Raw genomic sequence first — 21,424 nt, 5'->3', positions numbered from 1 at the left:
TCAAGCAGGGCTTTGGGGTAAACAGAAACTCACCATCTGTGAAGTCTGAAAGGTACAATGGGAGCCTACGGCACAGGTCTTCATGAATGCCACAACCGGCTCTTAGGAAATCTTTTACCTGTGTACAAAAGCAAAGATAGCGCTTACGTTGATCTGTTCCTTTAAATGCATTGAAACCATTAAAAAGGCCACAAAATCATAAACGACTGCACAACGCCTGCGTGATTTACAAGGATCGTGTACAGAATTTTATGGTGATAGTTATCACAGGATGAATACAACTCAAAACCCCTTGAATTTCTTTGTGATATTGTAAAACAGTCGTACCTAAAATATGATGCATTTTATTGCACAGTCGGAAAAGAAATGAAAAATCCATCTTGAGCCTTACACTCTTGAAATAATAAGGTTTATATGAATATTTGAATCATCTTTGAGAAAACTCCAGACAGAATGCAAATAACAAACAGAATCACTTCCTCTACATGAACTGCACTGTAATATTGTTTGTATTGCAGAGCAACACATAACCAGTTTTCATTACAAGGCGACAGAAAGATTATGCAGCTCATTTAGTGAATTTGCAAACCCAAACAACTACATTAGTGCTTAATTTAAATATGATGGCATGTTGGTAACTTGCTTTATATGCTTTTTTTGTTTGGTTTCACTATATGAGCTCAAAATATCATTGCTTTGCTTAGAAAACATATATTGATAAGTCACAATACAATTGAAATTATTTTATATATATATATATATATATATATATATATATATATATATATATATATGTATGTATGTATGTATGTATGTATGTATATATATATATGTATATGTATATATATATATATATATATATGTATATGTATATATATATATATATATATATATATATATATATATATATATATATATATATATATATTGTGAATTTTTTTACAAATTAATTATCTGTGAGCTTTATTATTTAAAAAAAAATGTATGTGCTTTAATAAAAAATGCTAATATCCTTCCCGATCTCGCTTTACTTCCAATCACGAGGAATGGGACCCGGAAAAAGATTGCAGGGATTAGCAGTCAGTTCTCGCTGGATGAATTCATCCCATATATCATTCAGATATATGTCATGATGGGGGAAATAAGACATTGCTACATCCATGACATTGTAACTTTAACCCACTGGAGTCATTTGGTTCACAACTTTAACCCACTGGAGTCATTTGGTTCACTCTTGTTATAGACTGCTTCATCGGACGCACACACATTGTGGCGGCTACGCATTTTAAATGAAGTGAACTTCCGGTCTGCATTTACTTATCAGTCTATCTAGAGGCTAAACTGATCTCTAAAACAAATACCTTTTCAAAAATAAAATGTTTTAGTTTGCTAAAGGCGACGGGGAAACGGCGAGCATGGAACACTGCTCTGCAGAGAGGTTTGGTAGCCAGGCAAGAATTCAAGGACCTGTAGCTAACATTATATACATTACTTTTACACAAAAATGTTAGCTTGGCATAATAGTTGATACACGTCACAGGGCCGGCGTCAAGGGGGGGGGCATTCGTGGGCCGTGCCCCTCCAATGAGGTTGTTGTGCCCCCACACCGTTTTTTTTTTAAATTAATTTAATATATATCAAGAATAATAATAAAAAATTAAACATTGAATGTTTCATGACTTTTAATTTAATCAAATGAGGAAAATATAGTTGATATGCTTTTTTATTTTAAATATAATACCAGTTTCTCTGATTGGTTGCATTGCGGCGTCTCATTTGGCATTACGTCTTTAGCATAATGTGACTTGATATTAGCAACGTGTTTTTTGCAGCATTTTATGGATCATGTAAAATATGTATATTAGAACATTTCGAACGAACCAGCACCGCCTGCTCCATCTGACTTCTTGCAAACACTGATTGGCTCAAACTCGGAGATTAGAGGTCGAGCTGGAATTTTCTAATCTACAGGGCACTGTTTTAAAGAAGTTTAATGTTCGCACACGCCGCCTTTAGCTTTTTTTAAAGGTAAGTTAGCGTTGTTTTAATTTACTTAAACTTAAATGTGAAGTATGGCTATAGACCGTTAACAGCAATTGCAATGTGATTATGGTAATACTGATTAGTTTGTGATCTTCTGCACTTTAAATGGGAGATGAGCTGACAGTCTATACCAGTTGTATGAGTATGTGCTTGCCCTGTATAGATGTTTCTATGCCTTGTTTTTGCAAGTTATTGTTGCTGATTGCGTGCCCCCCTGTTAGTTATGTCTGGTGCTGACTCTGACACGTTAGATATGATATATGTACAAAGTTAATTTAATTATCATTTATTTCCCTTGTTTCAGAATTAAAAGAAACAAAGTAGTTCCTCAGAAAGCTGTTGCAGCCACACTTAATTATGAGGAACTACATTGTTTGGCAGAAGAATAATATTTGTACTAATATAATTACAACTTATTTGTGTTTATTTTATGAAATCCTGCTATGCATACGAAGTAACAGTTTTATAAAAGCAATAAGCCCCGCAAAGTAGTGGTGTTACAGTGCATTTTATAACATCTCTGCTTCGCGTCGTTCCTAACAACGCCCCTTAGCTGTTATAAAATGCACTGGTAACCCACTGCTTTGTGGGGCTTATTGCTTTATTGTATCAGCTCAGTATTAAAAAGTTAATTCTTAACTTTACGCAAAATCCAATATCCGCCGTGTTATTCTGACATCTTTTTCCCAAAATGCAATAAATGCCACTCCTCCTTTTCTGCAGAATGCAACAAATCCGCTCAACAAATCACAGCGCACAATCCCACACATTGTAAACAACAATGACGGGGCTTGAACACACACTGAATCCAAGTTCTGTGTTCACAAAGTTCTGTGACGACGTCCCAAGGATGACCGTAGGAATGACTGTGTTTTGATTAATGGCATTAATGTTTATTTTTTAATCAATGTATACCACTAGTCAACTAAATGAATATAACATGGCAATGATGAATGCACATTTATATATTGATTCAATAGATTTATAGCATTTTGATAAAAAAAAACTTGTCATGGATTTATTGCATTTTGCTGAAAAAAATTATCAGTTTTTATGGATTTGAATTTTTAATGTTATTATAACCTAAAGATGCTATGTGAAAGTTTGTAAAAGAAAATTGTGGTTTTCATCTTGTCACTTTCTTGGTATAGAAAACACGTTTTTAAGCAAATTATGCTAAATTGTATATTTATATATATATTTATATATATATATATATATATATATATATATATATATATATATATATATATATATATATATATATATATATATATATATATATATATATATATATATAACTAGTACTGTTCCTTTTAATGTGGATGTGTGGTGTACCTGCTGCGACACATATGGACATATGTGCGCACATCATGGTGAAGATCTTTATTTGGAGGTGTTGTTGTAATGTAATGGTGTTTCGTGCATTTGGAGAGTGTGCTTCATAACCCACGGGGATAATTGAGCATGATGTTAACCGGCACACTGTGCAGATAATTGGTAAGCGATAGCATTAACATGCCCCAAGCTTCTCTCTGGTTCAGACCTTGAGTGGTTTGTTGCTGTGTGGGTCGGTCTCCTCCTCCACCGAGGGCTTTTGGAGGGCAGTGGAGAGTCTCTGCCTTTGAATTACGAGCTGCTGCTTGAAATCCTCCTGGGTCTTAGTTTCCAAAAGTTTCTGTCTAAATGAGATATCGGAGAACAAGGTGCCAAACGTGCGGCCAAGCTCGATGGCTGTCTTTGTACTTTTCTGCAAAGTAAGTATTGGGGAAAAAATCGTGAGCAATGTTCTTGAAACTTACACTGCATAAGAGATCGCTATTTGCTGGAAGCAACACTAACAGCTTTGAACGGATGACAGATGTAATAATTAACACCGTTTGAAACAATTGCAAATCTTGAGTAAATCGGGTATTTTTGTCACTCTGGGTGATGATTGGAGGAGGGTGAAAGAAAGGCTTACTGTTCGAGGTGGTGCGAGGATGAGGATAACATAGCGGACCTCACAGCAGTTAACACCCCAGTTCTGGGGTCGCTCCAGACGAGTGATACAAACGCAACGTCTATGAAGACTCTTCACATTACAGCTGTATACAGAAGAGGAACACTTTCACAATATTAACACATACTGTACTGTCCATCATCATCAAGGTCATCTCAGGTGATAAGCTATTGACTATTTTGGTTCCCTTGAAGGGAACTGTACTATTAAGGCTCCCCAGCAAGCATGTTTGGCTAAAACAAGGTACAATTTGGGCTGCCAGTAAATCTCTAATAGATGTCTAACCATAGCCCTAAAAAACAATGCATATACTTTTAGAAAGGCAGAAAAGTTATATACTGGGGTCAAAAAGTCTGAGGTCACAATAAAATATGGGATTTAAACATGAAAATATATACAAAGTTTTAAAGACAAGAAGTGTTATGATGGGTAAAGTGCTAAAATAAGTAAAATATCTTTACATTTCTTACATTATTGCTAGGTGTATATTTATGCTACACTAGCTGCGTTACCATTACTTGTGCACATTGTAATAGCGAATTGTAAATGCATGGAATGGAAACATTAATTTTGCATAAACTCCCACATATTGCAATAAAGTTGTATAGGCTCAGGATAGGTAGTTTTTTAGGCACTTTGAACAAGTAATATATCGCAAAACCAATGCTATCTCATTGCAATTCGTACGTATTTACGAGGTGGCTAATTCGTATTCACTCATACGACCACACTCTCACATTTTTTACATATTGTCTTGACCCCTGTGAAGTTGGGGTTAGAAGTGGGCTTTCGTTATTGTTTTATTTTTATGATAATTGTACGTTTTTGCATGATTAACTTCATACGAATTCATATGATTAGCCAGCTCATATGTACGAATGGAAATACAGTTTGCATTTATTATACATGTGTAAATGTCACGTGATCATTCTTTAAATATAAAGCGGTGTTTTTGATTGGAGGACAAGATAGAGTAGGTGTGCCCGACATCAAAATACCACGATAGTGATTTATAAGTCAATTGCTCTGTATGCTTTTAGTCCGGAAAATACGGTAATCAATAAGATAAAGCATTTTTGGCGGCAGGCTTTCCGAGGGGAGGGCTCCGAGCTCTGATTTTTAGCCCAAACCCAGAGTACTTCTCCCTCTTTAACTGGGATAGATGTACTAGCTGAGAGTGAGGTGATGGGGTGAAGGAGGAATGCTGCAAAAACTATCACAGGACAGAGGTGGGGGACGGCTATATATAGACACCTCTTTTTTTCCGATAATTACAAAATAACGCTTAAGTTGTTTTGCAAAAATCTTTAATGGAAATGCAGCTACTGTCAGAAAAAAGGCACAAAAGCAGGTTCTAATATGTACCGTTTAGGTACATTTAAGGTACCAATTGAGGTACTAATATGCACCCTTTAGTTACAAAGGTGTACTTTTCAAAAGTAATGCCACAGTCACAGCATGTGTACCATTTTCGGCACAAGTACATACAGGCGTCTTTACTAAGGGAGTGAGCCTTTTGAACCTAACTGTATTAAAAATTAAAATGTTTTCCAACATACAGTACACAGAGCCAGGACTGTTGGTAGCGTACTCCAGTGGCTGTCGCTGTCACACCCTGAATGGTCTCAGTCAGCAAGTGAACTGAGAGAGAGAGAGAGAGAGAGAGAGTAAACTATACAATTTTTTTATGTTTTAAAGTCTTCCATTAACTAAATTCTCAGAGGGTCTGCCCTGGATTTCTGGTTCCCTGTACTAAACAAACTGTGGCACTCAGGGTTGGCTGCCCACTGCTCACCACTGGCATCCTGTCCTCCAGCATCTGTGAACAGAGCACTCATGACCTCCTCAGCATGGCAGATGCCCTGCCCATCCTTAGCCACATGGTCCAGCATTCTGCGAAGCACTTCGTCCAGGGAGGCGGCCTTCTCATCGAGCAGGATGCTGGCCTGTGCTAAGAAGCCGTCCAGATCTCGATGAGCCCTTACTTCCTCCTGGAAATTCATCAGCTCCACATACTGAAACAAGAATAAACGAGTTGTACGGTATTATTGTGCATTTTACCGGAGATGCAGATTGTGCTTTGCTCAAATCCAAACATGTATAATATTAATGGTGTTACATATCAAAAAAACTATAAATAGCCTTTATTTTTAAGTCAGTGTCATGAATCATCATTTGATACCTGATTGTCGGAAGCAGTTGTGGAGACTGCCAGGACAGCATTTTATTGAAAATAATATACATTGTAAGTGCAAGGTAAATGGTCAATACTTTCGGTCGGATTTCTCTTAAGATAAAAAGGGTTTTTAAATCACTTCCTGAGATCTTTAAAATATTATTGACATTACAGATTACAACTTCCACAACATCTTTAGGAGGAAATACTTACTCTTCTTGATGTATTTAGGAGGCCAAATCCTGAGGCATCAGTGTCTATTAATAGAAACAGAGGAGAGGTAGACAAAAAGAGAGAGAGAGAGAGAGAGATAAATTGTTAAAACCCTTGTGCTGTTACACGGATATGTGAGTCTGAAGGACGCACCACTGAACTAAGACTCCCGAAAGATGTGTTTTTCTATATTATCTAAAGCCCTGAGCTCTCTGTTTATGTCTCTCTGGTTATAAATAGTCAAAGGGTCTTAGAGTCCGCAGCGCAGACACATCAAAAAGTGTGTTGTGGTCCCTGAACCCTGACATCGTCTGAGTAAGACCTGGCACAGTCTGCTTCCCCAAAGCTGTAAACACATCAGCCGAAATATGAAAACAATACTGATCGTTTCTAAAGGCCGAATGTGAAGACGGAGAATTTCTGATAGGTGTTTATAGCATCAAGAATACCGCGCTTCAGCTGTCGGTTGATGTACTACTGGGATCTGTGCACACCTCAGGCTACAATCACAACGATTTTTTGAGATTTTGAAGTAGTCTCAAAGAGAATCTCATCTAAACCACCCACATGCACACCATACATCAGATCTGAACCTTACAAGCACCAGAGCCGCGCTCGAGTAATTCTACTTTATCACCATACTTTTGGTATTATTTTCGAGAATTTGTACTTTTCTCAAGTACAGTACTAGTGAAATTAAATACCCAGGTTGTTAACTTTGAACTTTGTACAATTTTATCTAGACCTTTGAAGAACAAAGTAGACTCATCTTCCAGTCCCAAGCAAGCAACACACAAAAAATTTTTTCCCACTATCTTTGAATTACTTATGATTCACTACATGTTTGTGTCGTTCACATTATATGCAGTTACGTGCTGATTGGCATCATAACACAGACATTTGAAGAAGTTTGACTTACCGCCTGCGACCCATGACCTGTTTGGGACTTGAAATCCAACGTAAAACGAACACACATGCAAAAATCCACTGCTATATTCATTGTTTCAATAAGGCTGCTTACTTGGAAAGCTGAACAAGGCTTTCTTCTCCTTACATCCATAAACACACGTCTTTTTTGACATTGTTGATTCAAAGCTGTCGTATGCAGTGATGCCTGTGATTTCTATTGAAGGAACAATGCAAATGAGTGTCCTTTTCGCCCTCATCTGATTGATGTGTGGGCGTGCTTTTTGGGGTGAAGTGCCCATTAAAGGAGTATGGGGTCAATGATGCGTAACAGGTACCTATGTTTGAAAAAAACTTTTCGAAACTTGTAGGAAAGAGGGGGCATGAGTTTGGCCCAGAAATACAAGCTCAACTTGTTTTTCTGACACTAAGCATTTGTTTAGCATGAAGATTACAATTCTTTAATTGTGTTAAAGGAATAGTCTACTCACACCCGTCGCTATGGGCGGGCCTTAGGGGGCCGGGCCCGCCCTCAAGGACGCTTGTGCCCCCCCCAGTATTTAAAAAAATACTGTCATTTTAAATTATTAATGTTGCTAATTTTGTGTTGCATTAATGTTGTATTCTTTATAATTCAAACATTAAAAATATAAAAAAACAATGGTGTGATTTTGTTTGATTGATGGGAATCTAGCTACACTGCAACAGCCTATCACGAGGCTACGTACGACACGTACGTGACGTAGCCTACGTCAGTGTAGCCGGCTAGCCGCTCAACAGTTACCGCACTTTTTTTTAAACTGGATGAGTTTTCGCTTAGCTATACTGGTTTAAGATGGATATTATCCGCAAATGGTTAAAAGCCCAACAACAGTCTCCAAAAGACGCGCAGCAGTCAGACAGAAAGAAACTCCGGTGGCCTTGCAACCAATTTGGCGAGCTGATCCATTGGTTTTACTTTGTTATCTGATGACGACACCAACGTAACCGCTAAAATGTAAATTTATAATTGACTGACATGTTTGTCTCAACGAAAATGAACCTTCCGACAACCACACAATGTCGCAGGCGCTCTTGGCAAACAGATGAGAGGTTTGAAAAGGACATTGACGCACACAGGCGAGAGAGTTCGGGTCTTCTCGGGTTCGTTCAGAAAAAACACATTCATTTTTAAATTACCCGAGACCCGATGCCGCTATTGTTGTACCCGACCCGTGTCCGAGGCACATGTGAAACTTTTAGACCCGAACCCGATCGGGTTCGGGTCGGACCTCGGGTTTTCGGGTCTGAGTGGACCCGTGAAGACCTCTACCGTGGAGGCCGACCCCGGGCCTAACAGACTACTACATTCAGAACATATGGACTTGTTCACTGCGGTGATTCAGCTTGCTTCTGAAAAGGACCTCACTCACAAGTTTAATTCCGAGTGGACACTTTATTAATGAGGAGCTTCTGCTCGGAGAAACGCCGCCTGCCGCTGTACTGACAGGAGGGAGGGGTGAGACGACAGCGCTGCCTCCACAGTACCGTAGGTTCAAAGTCTGCGTGCGTGTGTGTGTGTGTGTGTGTGTGTGTGTGTGCACGTGTCTCATGGCAATGCATATACCTCTGTTGACTGCTTTAAAATGCAATGTTTGAGAGATGTCTCTGGTGTTACATGTAATATGTTGTATAGATTTATGGATATTCATAAAATTGTTTCTATATGTAATGTGGTGTGTAGGCTATAGGCTATCTGGTCATATTGCTGATGGTTGTTTAACGTGGTGATTACGTGCTGCGCGAATAGAGTATATATTATTATAAGTATACGTACTGTAGGCTAATAATAAGTGTGCCCTCCCATGCATTTCATATGCCCCCCTTAAGACTGAGGTCTGGCGACGGGTCTGAGTCTACTCATTTTCAATATTAAAATATGTTATTACCTTAACTAAGAATTGTTGATACACTCAAAAAAACGATTCCTGGGAATATTAGCTTTTAAGTATTTGGATCATTTAGATTTTATTTAAATACTCGTTTTTTAAAATATATGTAATCCGATTTATTAGAATATATATAAATCTGTTCAATTTAAAAAGTATTAGATTTAATCAGTTAAAATGTATGAATATGAATTAAATAAATCTAGCCGTGACACAAACCGGATAAATTTTATGAGATTGATTTACATACAAGTGTCAGGAAACTGACTTTAGTAGAAGCGGAAATGACGCCTTCCAGTCAGGAGGTGGCGCCACAATCAAAAATAGACGCTACAGCACATGGACTTCGCCATTTTGCATTGGACTGGATCGTCATCTCACTAGTCTACAATCGCCAAATTGTAGGTGAGTAAAGTTAACAAGTTTGATGTGATTATCTTAAATATAATTGTCTGTTGTTTAATTGCATGTGTGACGCGTTGCATGTTTCAGAGTAAAATACACCTCAATAAACAGTCAGACATCAACAGACGGTCTGTTGGAATGTACGTTAAGTTACCCTGCAGTGTCTGTTGCTTTTATTGGTTAATTTTTGTGGTTTAATGTTTGAAACCTAAGAAATAAATAAAGTCATAGGCTACTGTAGGCTTATCAGAATAAAATAATAATAATCTCTGTGACTTTATTAACAAAAGAATATTACAATTATACTATGTTGTTGAGTGCATTGTGTGTCTAACTAAAACTTTTTTTTTTTACAGATACAGCATCATTTCATCGTCTATATGGTGGGACAACCTGCTAGACAGGGTATGTAAGTTATGCTAAAAAGATATTGATTTCTGATGCAAAGCTGGATTTTCATCATTTCAGTGTCAAATGATCATTTAGAAATCATTTTAATATGATGATTTATTGTCAATATTGGAAACAGGTGGGGTTTTTTTTTCAATAAATGCAGTTATGATAAGCATAAGAGGCTTATTTCCAAACATTTCACCGGTAGTGTACACACATGCTGGGACACAATATTTCTGAAACAGAAAAATACATACTCTTCGTCTCACAAAATCTTTATCTGTCTCTATAAAAACTATTATCTACATAAAATATTGTTAAAGAAAATCATTAAATAATGTGTTTTTTTGTCTTGTTCTAGTTGAAGACATCCGTATCTACCTCAAAGAAGGCATGGAGAGACACATTAAAGAATATGTGGTAAGTGTATGTCAACCTACTCTATTTTTATATCTATTTATTTATATGTATGTGTACGTGTATGTATGTGTGTGTATATAAATATCTTATGGATGACTAGACGTTTAAACAAGGTGATTATCTGTTTTCAGGTCTTTTGATGGGTGTGAAATTACTTTTTGGACTCATTTATGCACTTAAACTGAACTACCAGAAGAACATCAGGTGCACCTTTGACCTTTCAAAAAATCCTAATGGAACTAGACTTGATACAACCAAGCGATCACTGAAAGATGCTTCAGTGAATACCTGACAGACACGCTGATGCATCCCCCTCAAAGTGGGTAAATTTTTGTACATTTACAAGTGAACTTTTTAACATTAAAGGAATATTGCACTTTCATTAAACAAAAATCCTGATAATTTACTGTCTGTCATCGAAAATGCTTGTCTTTTTTTGTTCAGTCGAGAAGAAATTGTTTATTGAGAAAAACATTCCAGGATTTTTCTTAATTTAATAGACCTTATTGGACCTCAACAGTTGAGTTTCAGGGCAGCTTTTAAGGGCTCTAGACGATCCCAATCGAGGCATAGGGGTTTTATCTATTCAAAAGATTGTCATTTTTGGCAAGAAAAATTTTAAAACACAACAACTTGTCTTGCATTATCCATGTGATACACAGTGCGACATTGTGTACTACTTAATAACGTTGAAGTTTACACATCACAAATGTGAAACGCACATTTGTGGACCATTTTAAATAATAAACGGACCCAAAGACATTAAGTAGTATCATTTCGCATACAACAACATCTGAACGCTCCTCTTTCTCCTCGCTTGTAAACACTGGAGCGGTAGTTTCAATTATGTCATGCTAGCGTGTCACACAGCTAGTGCAAAACGTTGTGATTTAAAAGTCCTCTTTTATTTTTATTTTTGAAAATGACAATCGTTTAGCTAGATAAGACCCTTATGCCTTATTCTGTATAATTTAGATCCCTTTTAAATCTGCATTGAAACTGTAAACTTGAGGTCAAATAGTCTTAAATTGAGAAAAATCCTGGAATCTTTAAATCAAACTTTATTTCTTCTTGACTGAACAAAGTAAAACATAAACATATGGGGTTAGAAAATTATCGGGATTTTTGTTTTATTAAATTGGAATATTGCTTTAACAATTTTAAAAGTTGAAAAGTTTTTGAAAAATGTAATTGATGTATATCTAACATGTAATTAGAGATGCATGAAAATTGTTAATGGCACACAGCCACTCAAAACACTAAGCAATGTGCCAATGTGTGTTTTTTTTTCTTACCACCCAATCATTCTAAATTATTATTATTACATCATGTCACATATTTCTGAAAATGTTAAAGTAATGTTGTTGTCCCGGATTTATGTCTACCTCGAGTTTTACAGGGTTTTTTGTATTTCTGCAGCCTGTTTGCTCAAAATGTTTGCACTTATTTGTGGATTGAGGTTGATTGTGGCTGAAATGTCTGAAACACACTTATTTATTTAATTTTTGCACACATTACGAGGTGTATAAGCCATGGCTGTCATGCTAGTTGTTAGCTGCTCTTTTTTGCTGCCTTATGAGTAATGCCTTGAAGTATTAAATAAATTGATAAAATGTAAAACCAAGTGGTCTGGCTCTTCTTTTATTTTTTGTGTTTTTTTTTTTGTTATAGCATATTGTGATTTAGGAGGGTGAATGGGGGATGAATATATAAATGTATAAATGGTTTATTAGTAAGATACCTAAATGTAATGTATTTTAAGTGAATTGGGTTTATTAATAAAGAATACATAATCCATTTTTTTAATGCATTTAAAACACATTGGATTAAGTAAAACTATTACATAAATTTTACTGGTTTCATTTACATATATCTAAAAAATATCTATCATATAAAGTTTTTGTTTTTTTTTAGATTAGAAGTATGTAATCCAAATGGATGGAAATGTTACATGTAATCAAAATACATAAATCTTATGAATTAGGCCTAAATATTTTTTTGAGTGTACATCCCTTTGATAGCATTTAGCTTAGCCCCATTCATTCAATGGTACCATTTAGAGATAAAGTTAGAAGTGACCAAACACATCAACGTTTTTCCTATTTAAGACGAGTAGATATACGAGCAAGTTTGGTGGTACAAAATAAAACGTAGTGTTTTTCTAAGCGGATTTAAAAGAGGAACTATATTTTATGGCGTAATAGCACTTTTGGGAGTACTTTGACTCGGCGCAGTAACACCCTCCCTCTCCCATTATGAGAGTGAGAAGGGGAGCGGACTTTTCAGGCAAGTCAAAGTACTCCCAAAAGTGCTATTACGCCATAAAATATAGTTCCTCTTTTAAATCCGCCCAGAAAAGCGCTACGTTTTATTTTGTATCACCAAACTTGCTCGTATAACTACTCGTCTTAAATAGACATGTACCCCGCCACGATGTGTTTGGTCACTTCTAACTTTATCTCTTAATGGTACCATTGAATGAATGGGGCTAAGCTAAATGCTATCAAAGCGTCGCAGCTCGCTCCAGCGCTTACGTGCACGCACACAGATGATAGAGGGATGTATCAACAATTCTTAGTTAAGGTAATAACATATTTTAATATTGAAAACGAGTAGACTATTCCTTTAATAAGTCAGAATGCATGAAATAGCATTACCCCCCCCCCCCCCTTAAATATAACATATTTGGACTTTTTATAAGGATATCATCCCAGTGATGGCTTTTGTTCCTTTTTCTGACAGCAGGAGCTAGAATAAGTCCAAGACAGCCACTATATAGGCCAGCTCAAAATAAAGTAATAATGACTAAGTGCACTTTTAAATTTGAAAACTTTACGATACTCCAGCCAAATATCTAAATTACCCTCAAGCAATTGGTTATTTTTGAGTGCGATGCTAAATAGTCTAATCAGATTCAATGGATTATGCTAAGCTATGCTAAAAGTGGTACCGCCAGACCCGAAGATCAGCTGAATGGATTCCAAAACGGTACAATGGTACAATGGTTTAACTCTAGGGGAGCTGGAAAATGAGCATATTTTCAAAAAAAAGTGGAGTGTCCCTTTAAATATTATTTGTCAGCTCTTTATTCATCTCTGAATCTCACACACACCAGTTTATTTCACACACTGACCCGAGTTCATAGTCCAAATGGGTGTTTCATATAGTCACTCCCATGTGTTGCTATTGTGAGTCTGTCTTGTGTCTTCTCGTCCTCTGTTTCTTCACCTCGCAGCTCTAAAGCATCCAAATGTCAGAACAGAGCGGCTTGCGTAGATCTTTCTCAGCTATAAAATGATTATTATAATCTCATTTCACTGCCTCCCTCGGTCTGATGTGACCTTTTACAGCTGAAAGATTAAATATAGCATAATGGGTTTGTATAGAGGCTTCAAGATGTTTTGCGATGACTTCCTGTTCATTGAACGAGGCGCTTTTTCATCTCGGCTTTAGAGGTATATTTACATCTATGGTATGTGAATGCAGATCCATCCCCCTCAAAAATATGGACCATGTGTTACAGGTACAGAATGCACCCATGCCCTAATAAAATCCCAGAACCAGACAAACAGGGCAATATAACTATAGCCGCCCCAATAAATTCCTTCTTTGCATGGCAGAGTATAATGATGTGAGGTAAACACGATATATTCGGAGGAATAAACTGTTGTTGTTGTTGTTTGTTTGCTGGGCTGCAGCTGTTTGGTTTATAGTTAGGGGCATATGCTGTGAGTTCCTATGATTATGCAGTTATTTACTCAAAAACATAGGAATCATTTCAATATAATATTTAACGATACTTATACATTATGTTTAAGATGTTCCCACTTTAATCTGAAACATTGAAAGTTCGTAAATGTGTCAAGGAAAAATACAAGCAATAGATTTGTTCTCACCCAAACCTTGGAAGATACAGCCATTTTTTGTCGGCACAGATGATGAAACAGCTGTGGAAAAAACAAGACTCAAATGATGAGTTGAATTTAACATCATTATAAATCAGTCATTTTTAAATTTTAAGCTGTGGGTGAGAAATTCAAGATCGCATTTTACTAATACACCGCTGCCAAACCATTTTAGCCATATGTTGGAACATATGTTTTGATACTGTTGGGATGTTAATTCCATACATGAATGTGGCCATGATGAATATTCATGACCACATAAATATTCAGCACCACATATAGCAAACCACCTTGATATTTTCATCTGGTGCATTCGTAACTTGTAGTTTTCATAAAAGATACTTCTCAATATTGTTTCTTACTTCTTACACATATGAATAAATGAATTACTAATGTAAATTCTAAACAACAATCAATGTAAATGAGACTTATTAAGGTGCACCAGACGGGCAATGGGGTGGACAGCACACATGATCCTATAAATCCAGAGTCACTTTTTCAAACTCAGTATTTTGACTTTTTCTCTAACCTCACTTGCACATACTTATTCCATGCCATTAAAGCCACTGGGATTTAATGGAAATTTCTCATCTTTGAAATTCATCCAATTTACAGCAGGCCCGATAGAGTCATGCATGAAAAGCTCAAGGCTACGTATTTTCTTCGGGGTGGATGGGATAAAAAGGTAATTTTCTACACAAAAAAAATCTTATCGTGAGCTGTAGGATATTCCTAGCACATTGTGTTGATATCTCCAATGTCCTCAACTCCACCATCATCCCTACCATCTTTAATTTTGCATCCTGCTTAACATTAACTGAGAGGTCTGAAAAGCCCGCAGCATCGGCCTCCAGGCAAACACCACCGGTCGGGACCAACTGATTCACTTAAAACTGCTTTTGTTGCTACTGAACGTTTGCTAAATAATAAATAACTAATGGTGTCAGCTGCAGAATTGTCTTTTGGGATTGGCACTGTTAATGTGTGTCTGAGAATGGTTTGAAGAAATGACTCACTGCTAAATGGATTTGCTTTAAAATCTGAGACCTTAAGGTAAAGTCGCACGTAAAGTTTTACTCACACGTAAAAATGATCAGGTTAACTGGCTGTACATGCACTCTTAAAAAATGCTGGGTTGTTTTTATCCAGGGTTGGTTCACTATTGTAGAGACACACTGCTGGGTTAAAAATGACCCAACTGCTGGGTTGTTTTAACCCAAATGCTGAGTTGTTTTAATCCAACTGCTGGGTTGTTTTAATGCATGGCTGATTAACATTACCCAGCAGTTGGGTTTCCATTGCAAATCCTCACAACACATACAAATACAGAAACGCGTTGCAAATCCACACAACACATACAATTACAGAAACGCGTTGCAAATCCACACAACACATACAAATACAGAAACGCGTTGCAAATCCACACAACACTTACAAATACAGAAACGCGTTGCAAATCCACACAACACATACAAATAAAGAAACGCGTTGCAAATCCACACAACACATACAAATACAGAAACGCGTTGCAATTCCACACAACACATACAAATAAAGAAACGTGTTGCAAATCCTCACAATACATACAAATACAGAAATCCGTTACAAATACTCACAACACATACAAATACAGAAACGTGTTGCAAATACTCACAACACATGCAAATACAGAAATGCATTGCAAATACTCATAACACATACAAATACAGAAACGCGTTGGAAATCCACACAACACATACAAATAAAGAAACGCGTTGCAAATCCACACAACACATACAAATACAGAAATGTGTTGCAAATCCTCACAATACATACAAATACAGAAATCCGTTACAAATACTCACAACACATACAAATACAGAGACGTGTTGCAAATACTCACAACACATGCAAATACAGAAATGCATTGCAAATACTCACAACACATGCAAATACAGAAATGCATTGCAAATACTCATAACACATACAAATACAGAAACGCGTTGCAAATCCTCACAATACATACAAATACAGAAATGTGTTGCAAATACTCACAACACATACAAATACAGAAATGCGTTGCAAATACTTACAACACATACAAATACAGAAATGCATTGGAAGTACTCATAATACATACAAATACAGAAATTCTTTGCAAATACTCACAACACATGCAAATACAGAAACGCATTGCAAATCCTCACAACAAGCAGAACAAACGATGGAAGTGTTTAAGGGTCACAAAAAGTGATGCACCGGTCTGGCAAATGTTAGCCGTTTCTCAAACTAAATTAATGTCTGAAGTAGTGCATCCTCCTGAGGTCTCATTTGTAGGCTGCATATGTATTAAATAGTATCTCGTTTCAGAATATTAACAATTACAAATTCCTCAATTTTGTTTAAAATTCCATATTTGAACCATCAAGAGTTAACTGACCGGCTCTGCTTTGCATAGTTAGTGGGGTGAACCAACAAGCATAATCTCAGTCTGTTCACTGTTAAGACAAAGAAAATTATCTGACATTCATCCTTTTATCAAAAAAAAAAAACAGAAAGAAAATTAACAGGCACAATTTTATTAAGCCTAAAATTAATGTAAGTCTGGGTATCAACTGCATAGAAGTGGAATTTTAGACCAAGTGATCTCAAAAGTTGGCCAAAAGGATAAACATAAATATTAAAAAGTAGAGGGCCCAAAATTAACCCCTGGGGGATGCCAGACTGCACCAACATTAACCTCAGATCTAAATCCACCCATGGCAACAAACTGCTTCCGATCAAAAAGGTAAGACTTAAACCAATTAAGAACAGTATTTGAAACCTCAAAAACAGGTTTCAAGATGAATAATTACAATTGAGTGATCAACAGTGTCAAAAGCGACACTAAGATCAAGTAGGATCAAAACTGAAAGACAGCCAGCCAGCTTTACAAGCTGTATGTTTTATCAGTTCCCATTGCACACAAAGCAGGTTTTGCTGACAATGTAATCACTTTCTCCCAAAAGACAACTTGTTGTGATCTTTTCTCTACTGCTTGCTTTACTAGACTTCCTGTTAGCAGACTCACTGACTTCCTCTTGCTGACTGTGCCGTCCTGCAGCCTTGACAGGAATAATATTTCCATGAAAATGTAAGAATCATGGTTAATAAAACGAACCCCCTGTGAATGACTTGTTTAGCACTTTCTAGTGACATTAATGTACTGAGTATATCATGCTGTCATTATAATGAAAGTGTAACTATGAGCAGGGTAAAAAAAGAAACCCATGCAAGCACATTTCTTCCTTAAAAATGTGTCATTTCAAGGAGTGATGAAAAGTAATTGGCTATTGTTTTCAAATCATCAGCGGACAATAGAGCTTGATGTTAAGAGATGCCACGCTCCTTTAACATCTCTTTCAACTACATTTCTAAAGTATGTTAGACTGATTTCAATATGATGTTTATCTCTGGATTCACTGGTTTAATCTTTTATATAAATCTTTATTCCATTACCATTTGAGCCAGTCTGATGTGTGATAACACATGTAATGTTTGTGCAGTTCAACATGCAGCTAACTTGGACGTAAAGATGAACACAGTATAGTAGAAAAAGGTTTTCTTTAATACACTGTTTTAATACAAATACAGTGTGAATCCCAATCGGAACTGATTATTCCATCAAAGATCAGCGCTCTTGGATGTTACGTTAAACTTAATGGGAGTAATGTCTTGTCACATCGTGTGAACGATTAACACTTGGAAAGAGGAATGTAAACAATTTTTTTTTTCTGAAGCGATCTCTCTCCTCAGAACGCGAAAACACCGTGGAACTGCAGGTAAGCACTGCAGCTTTTAAATGGGGACATTGATCATTTATTTTATCGTGACGTGACTATTAAAACACGTTATGAGATATCACCACTGATATATTTATAAGCATTATGCAAAAAACATCTCTCTGACACTTATAAAAAACAGTTTTATATAGTACTGACAAGAACAAAGTCTAATAACAAGCGAGTGCTCGTATCGCATTAAGATTAAATGGGAAAGCAATAGTAACATTATATAAGTATAGTTTTATTAACTTTTACCTCGCGCCAAAACTATAACAACAAAAGACACTAAATGTGAATAAGAAACCAAGTAATAGTTTCATCATGACACCAAATACTGCTGATTTGATCTCATTTTTGACCATTAAACACAGACAGGGCCAACATGAGAGCCAGGGAATCCCTGTCAGAGATGTAGCCGAGAGAGGGCGGTGGTCAGCGGGGCGAGTGAACACTGACGTCCGCTCATACTCTGGTTCTCATACGCACCGAATCTTACTAAGCAAACGTTCAAACAGGCTCTCTTTACTAATCGACTGCAGATTTAAATATAATACATATATATTCTCGACTTAACTAATCTTAAAACTACACTTTGTGACCAAGAAACGGTAATATAAAGAAACGGCTACTCCGTCCATTGAGTTATTATGAGATTCAAAACATCCGAAAGTGTTACCTGTCATTCTGGCCGCCCTCGGAGTCATGTGATATAGCTCTATATCATCACGGCTGTGATTAGGCCAGAGGCACGAGGCCGTAGGCTCTATATCACACTCCTACTTAAGCGATATTGCTTAAATAATTTAACAAATTATTAGGGTTTTCCTAAAGATGTCAGCGGTGGGGAAGTTTTTTACTCAACTACATTTTTCAAGTATCTGTACTTTATCAGGTTTCTGTGGAAAAGCATAATATCATACTTTCTCTAAATTTTATATTAAATTAAATTTATACCCATGTAGTTTTTCTTACTTTTACTCAAGCAGAAGTAAGTACAGTGTCAGAAAAAGCTGTCTCTGTGAAGGTTGGTGGTTCAATCCCCGGCTCCACCGGACCAAGTGTCGAGGTGTCTTTGAGCAAGTAGCCTAACCTGGCGCCTTGCATGGCTGACACCGCTGTCGGTGTATGAATGTGTGAGTGGATGTGAGGCATATTGTGAAGCACTTTGGATGGCCATTGGTCTATGAAAGCGATATATAAATGCAGTCCATTTACCTGAGGACCTATTGTGTACATAAAGGAACAATTTTAGGGGCACAAAAGTTAAAGGCGGGGTGCGTGATCTCTGAAAGCCAATGTTGACACTTGAAATCACCTAAACAAACACGCCCCTACCCCAATAGAATCTGGACCTTCTTTTGATAGACCCGCCCCACACATACGAAACCCAGGCAACGATGTAGGTTAGTAGACACGCCCCTTACTGCTAATTGGCTACAAGTGTGTTTTAGTAGTCTGACCTACTCCTTTTTCCAAAGCGTTTTTCAAAAATCATGGACCCCGCCTTTAACTGTACCTATAAAGGGGACACAATAGATCCTTAATGTACAGTTAATGTACCCCAAAAGGTACGACCACAGCGAAAGAAAATGTATAATTTTGTACCTATCTGACGGTTTACCTTTGAGGTACAGTAAAGGTTCACTAATAAGCACTCTTTAGTACCAATATGTACCCTTGAGCTACTATTTTGTACGTATACTGCACAGCTAAGGACCATTTTTTGAGCATTTTAGTCAGAGTAAAGTAAAAGTAAGTTTGTTTTCACAAAAAAATACTAGAAATCTAGAGTTTTAAAGTACTTAAAAATTAAATGTAAACCTTATATTTATAAAATGTAGTGTAGTAAAAGCATGCCATGAATTGAGATATGTAATTAAGTAAAAGTTTTCCAAAGAGAAACACACATATACTTGAAAAATACAGTAAGTAGAGTAAAAGTACTACTGTCCGCCTCTACGTAAAGAAACCATAAATACATATCATGTTTCAGTTTTCATATGCAAATAAAAAGAAATGTTAAATGAAAGTGGAAAGTCCTTAAAAATGGCCACATTACAACAAGAATCATTTTTCTTGCCTGGTAATCTTTCAGCCCAAGCAACTTCAACCGAAGCAAACGATCCTGTAAATTGCCCTCATGAGGATACTAATAAACTAATTCATAAGAGACTGAATATCTCTGTCCACTTTAAAACAGAAATGAAAGAGCGAAGCTGCTACAGTTCACCTACTGTATATCTTGAGGATGCAATAAAATGTCCTGTTGAGGCAGCTTGCACATAAAAGTGTGACAGTCGCATGTGTCTGCCAATGAAATGAACAACTTGGGAACATAAGATCTACAGCGATGGGCTGGAACAAACCACATAAGGACAACTTTAAGTGTTGATTTCTGTTCTTAATCCAATGTGAAATCTTATTCATACAGGTAACTGTAAGTTACAAGGCAAACACTGACAAGGTCCCACTCAACACTTAAATCTCTCCTTGCACCAAAGCCACCAACATGGCTTGCAAATATATGCATAATGGTTTTTAAAATTAACTCATTGTTTTCCATCCCACATGAGATATGTTATGAGTGCCCATATGCCCAGCTTTAAATCAAGTCTATAAGGCTGCAGCTGAACTTACCCATTGGCACAAAATGAAGAACTTCTTTGCTGTCCATCATTTTTTAAACTTTAAGATGAATGTCCCATCTGGATCAACCCATCATGGTTTCAAATGAGAGTCTGCTGTCTGTTTCACAACTCTACTACAGTACTTTCTCACCCTGCACACATCAGTATGTCTACACTAACTTCACTCCACATGAAAGAGGTGGGTTGCTTTGTCTCTGGGTCCCTGTGCCACTCACTGACCAGACTAAACTGAAAGCAAGTGCAAATGACACGGTGAAAATGATCAGTTATCATTGTTTTGAAGTTGATGATTGTTTGGGCTGTGTCTGATAGCACACTGTTATCAGAAATATAGTTGATTAAAAAAAAAACAATATAAAATATGTATACCATTACAGATTTATGACATATTGTAGTGTTTCTAGGATGCCTGAACAACACGCTTTAAAGAACAACTATTGTCCGATTCACGTTTTTACATTTCTATTAGTGTGTAAGTGTGTATTAGTACATGTTAACGATATGCAAAAGGTACAAACCCCAAAGTAAACAATGACATGCAATATCGTCTCCAACGTAAATCTCTTTTCTTGGACTGCAACA

The 21,424-nt window shown here is 36.7% G+C and overlaps 1 protein-coding gene across 3 annotated transcripts in view; it reads right to left on the bottom strand.

The window, feature by feature from the left end:
- Window positions 1-21,039, bottom strand: part of LOC129422358 (solute carrier family 4 member 11) — a 33,582-nt gene extending 12,543 nt beyond the window's left edge. For all 3 annotated transcript variants that reach the window (XM_055178245.2, XM_055178246.2, XM_055178247.2), the window contains exons 1-8: window positions 20,832-21,039; window positions 14,383-14,433; window positions 6,435-6,478; window positions 5,841-6,060; window positions 5,605-5,686; window positions 4,007-4,130; window positions 3,590-3,793; window positions 34-118 (exon numbers count right to left, since the gene is read on the bottom strand). In XM_055178245.2, the coding sequence (XP_055034220.2) occupies window positions 34-118; window positions 3,590-3,793; window positions 4,007-4,130; window positions 5,605-5,686; window positions 5,841-6,060; window positions 6,435-6,478; window positions 14,383-14,433; window positions 20,832-20,871 (850 nt within the window). In that variant the 5' untranslated portion in view covers window positions 20,872-21,039. The remainder of the gene's footprint in view (window positions 1-33; window positions 119-3,589; window positions 3,794-4,006; window positions 4,131-5,604; window positions 5,687-5,840; window positions 6,061-6,434; window positions 6,479-14,382; window positions 14,434-20,831) is intronic.
- Window positions 21,040-21,424: the final 385 nt, after the last annotated feature.

This window comes from Misgurnus anguillicaudatus, chromosome 16 (assembly GCF_027580225.2).
Source record: "Misgurnus anguillicaudatus chromosome 16, ASM2758022v2, whole genome shotgun sequence".
In the NCBI taxonomy this organism is placed as follows: domain Eukaryota; kingdom Metazoa; phylum Chordata; class Actinopteri; order Cypriniformes; family Cobitidae; genus Misgurnus; species Misgurnus anguillicaudatus.
The sequence above is the reverse complement of the archived record's forward strand: the minus strand, read 5'-3'. Positions and strand labels throughout refer to the sequence as shown.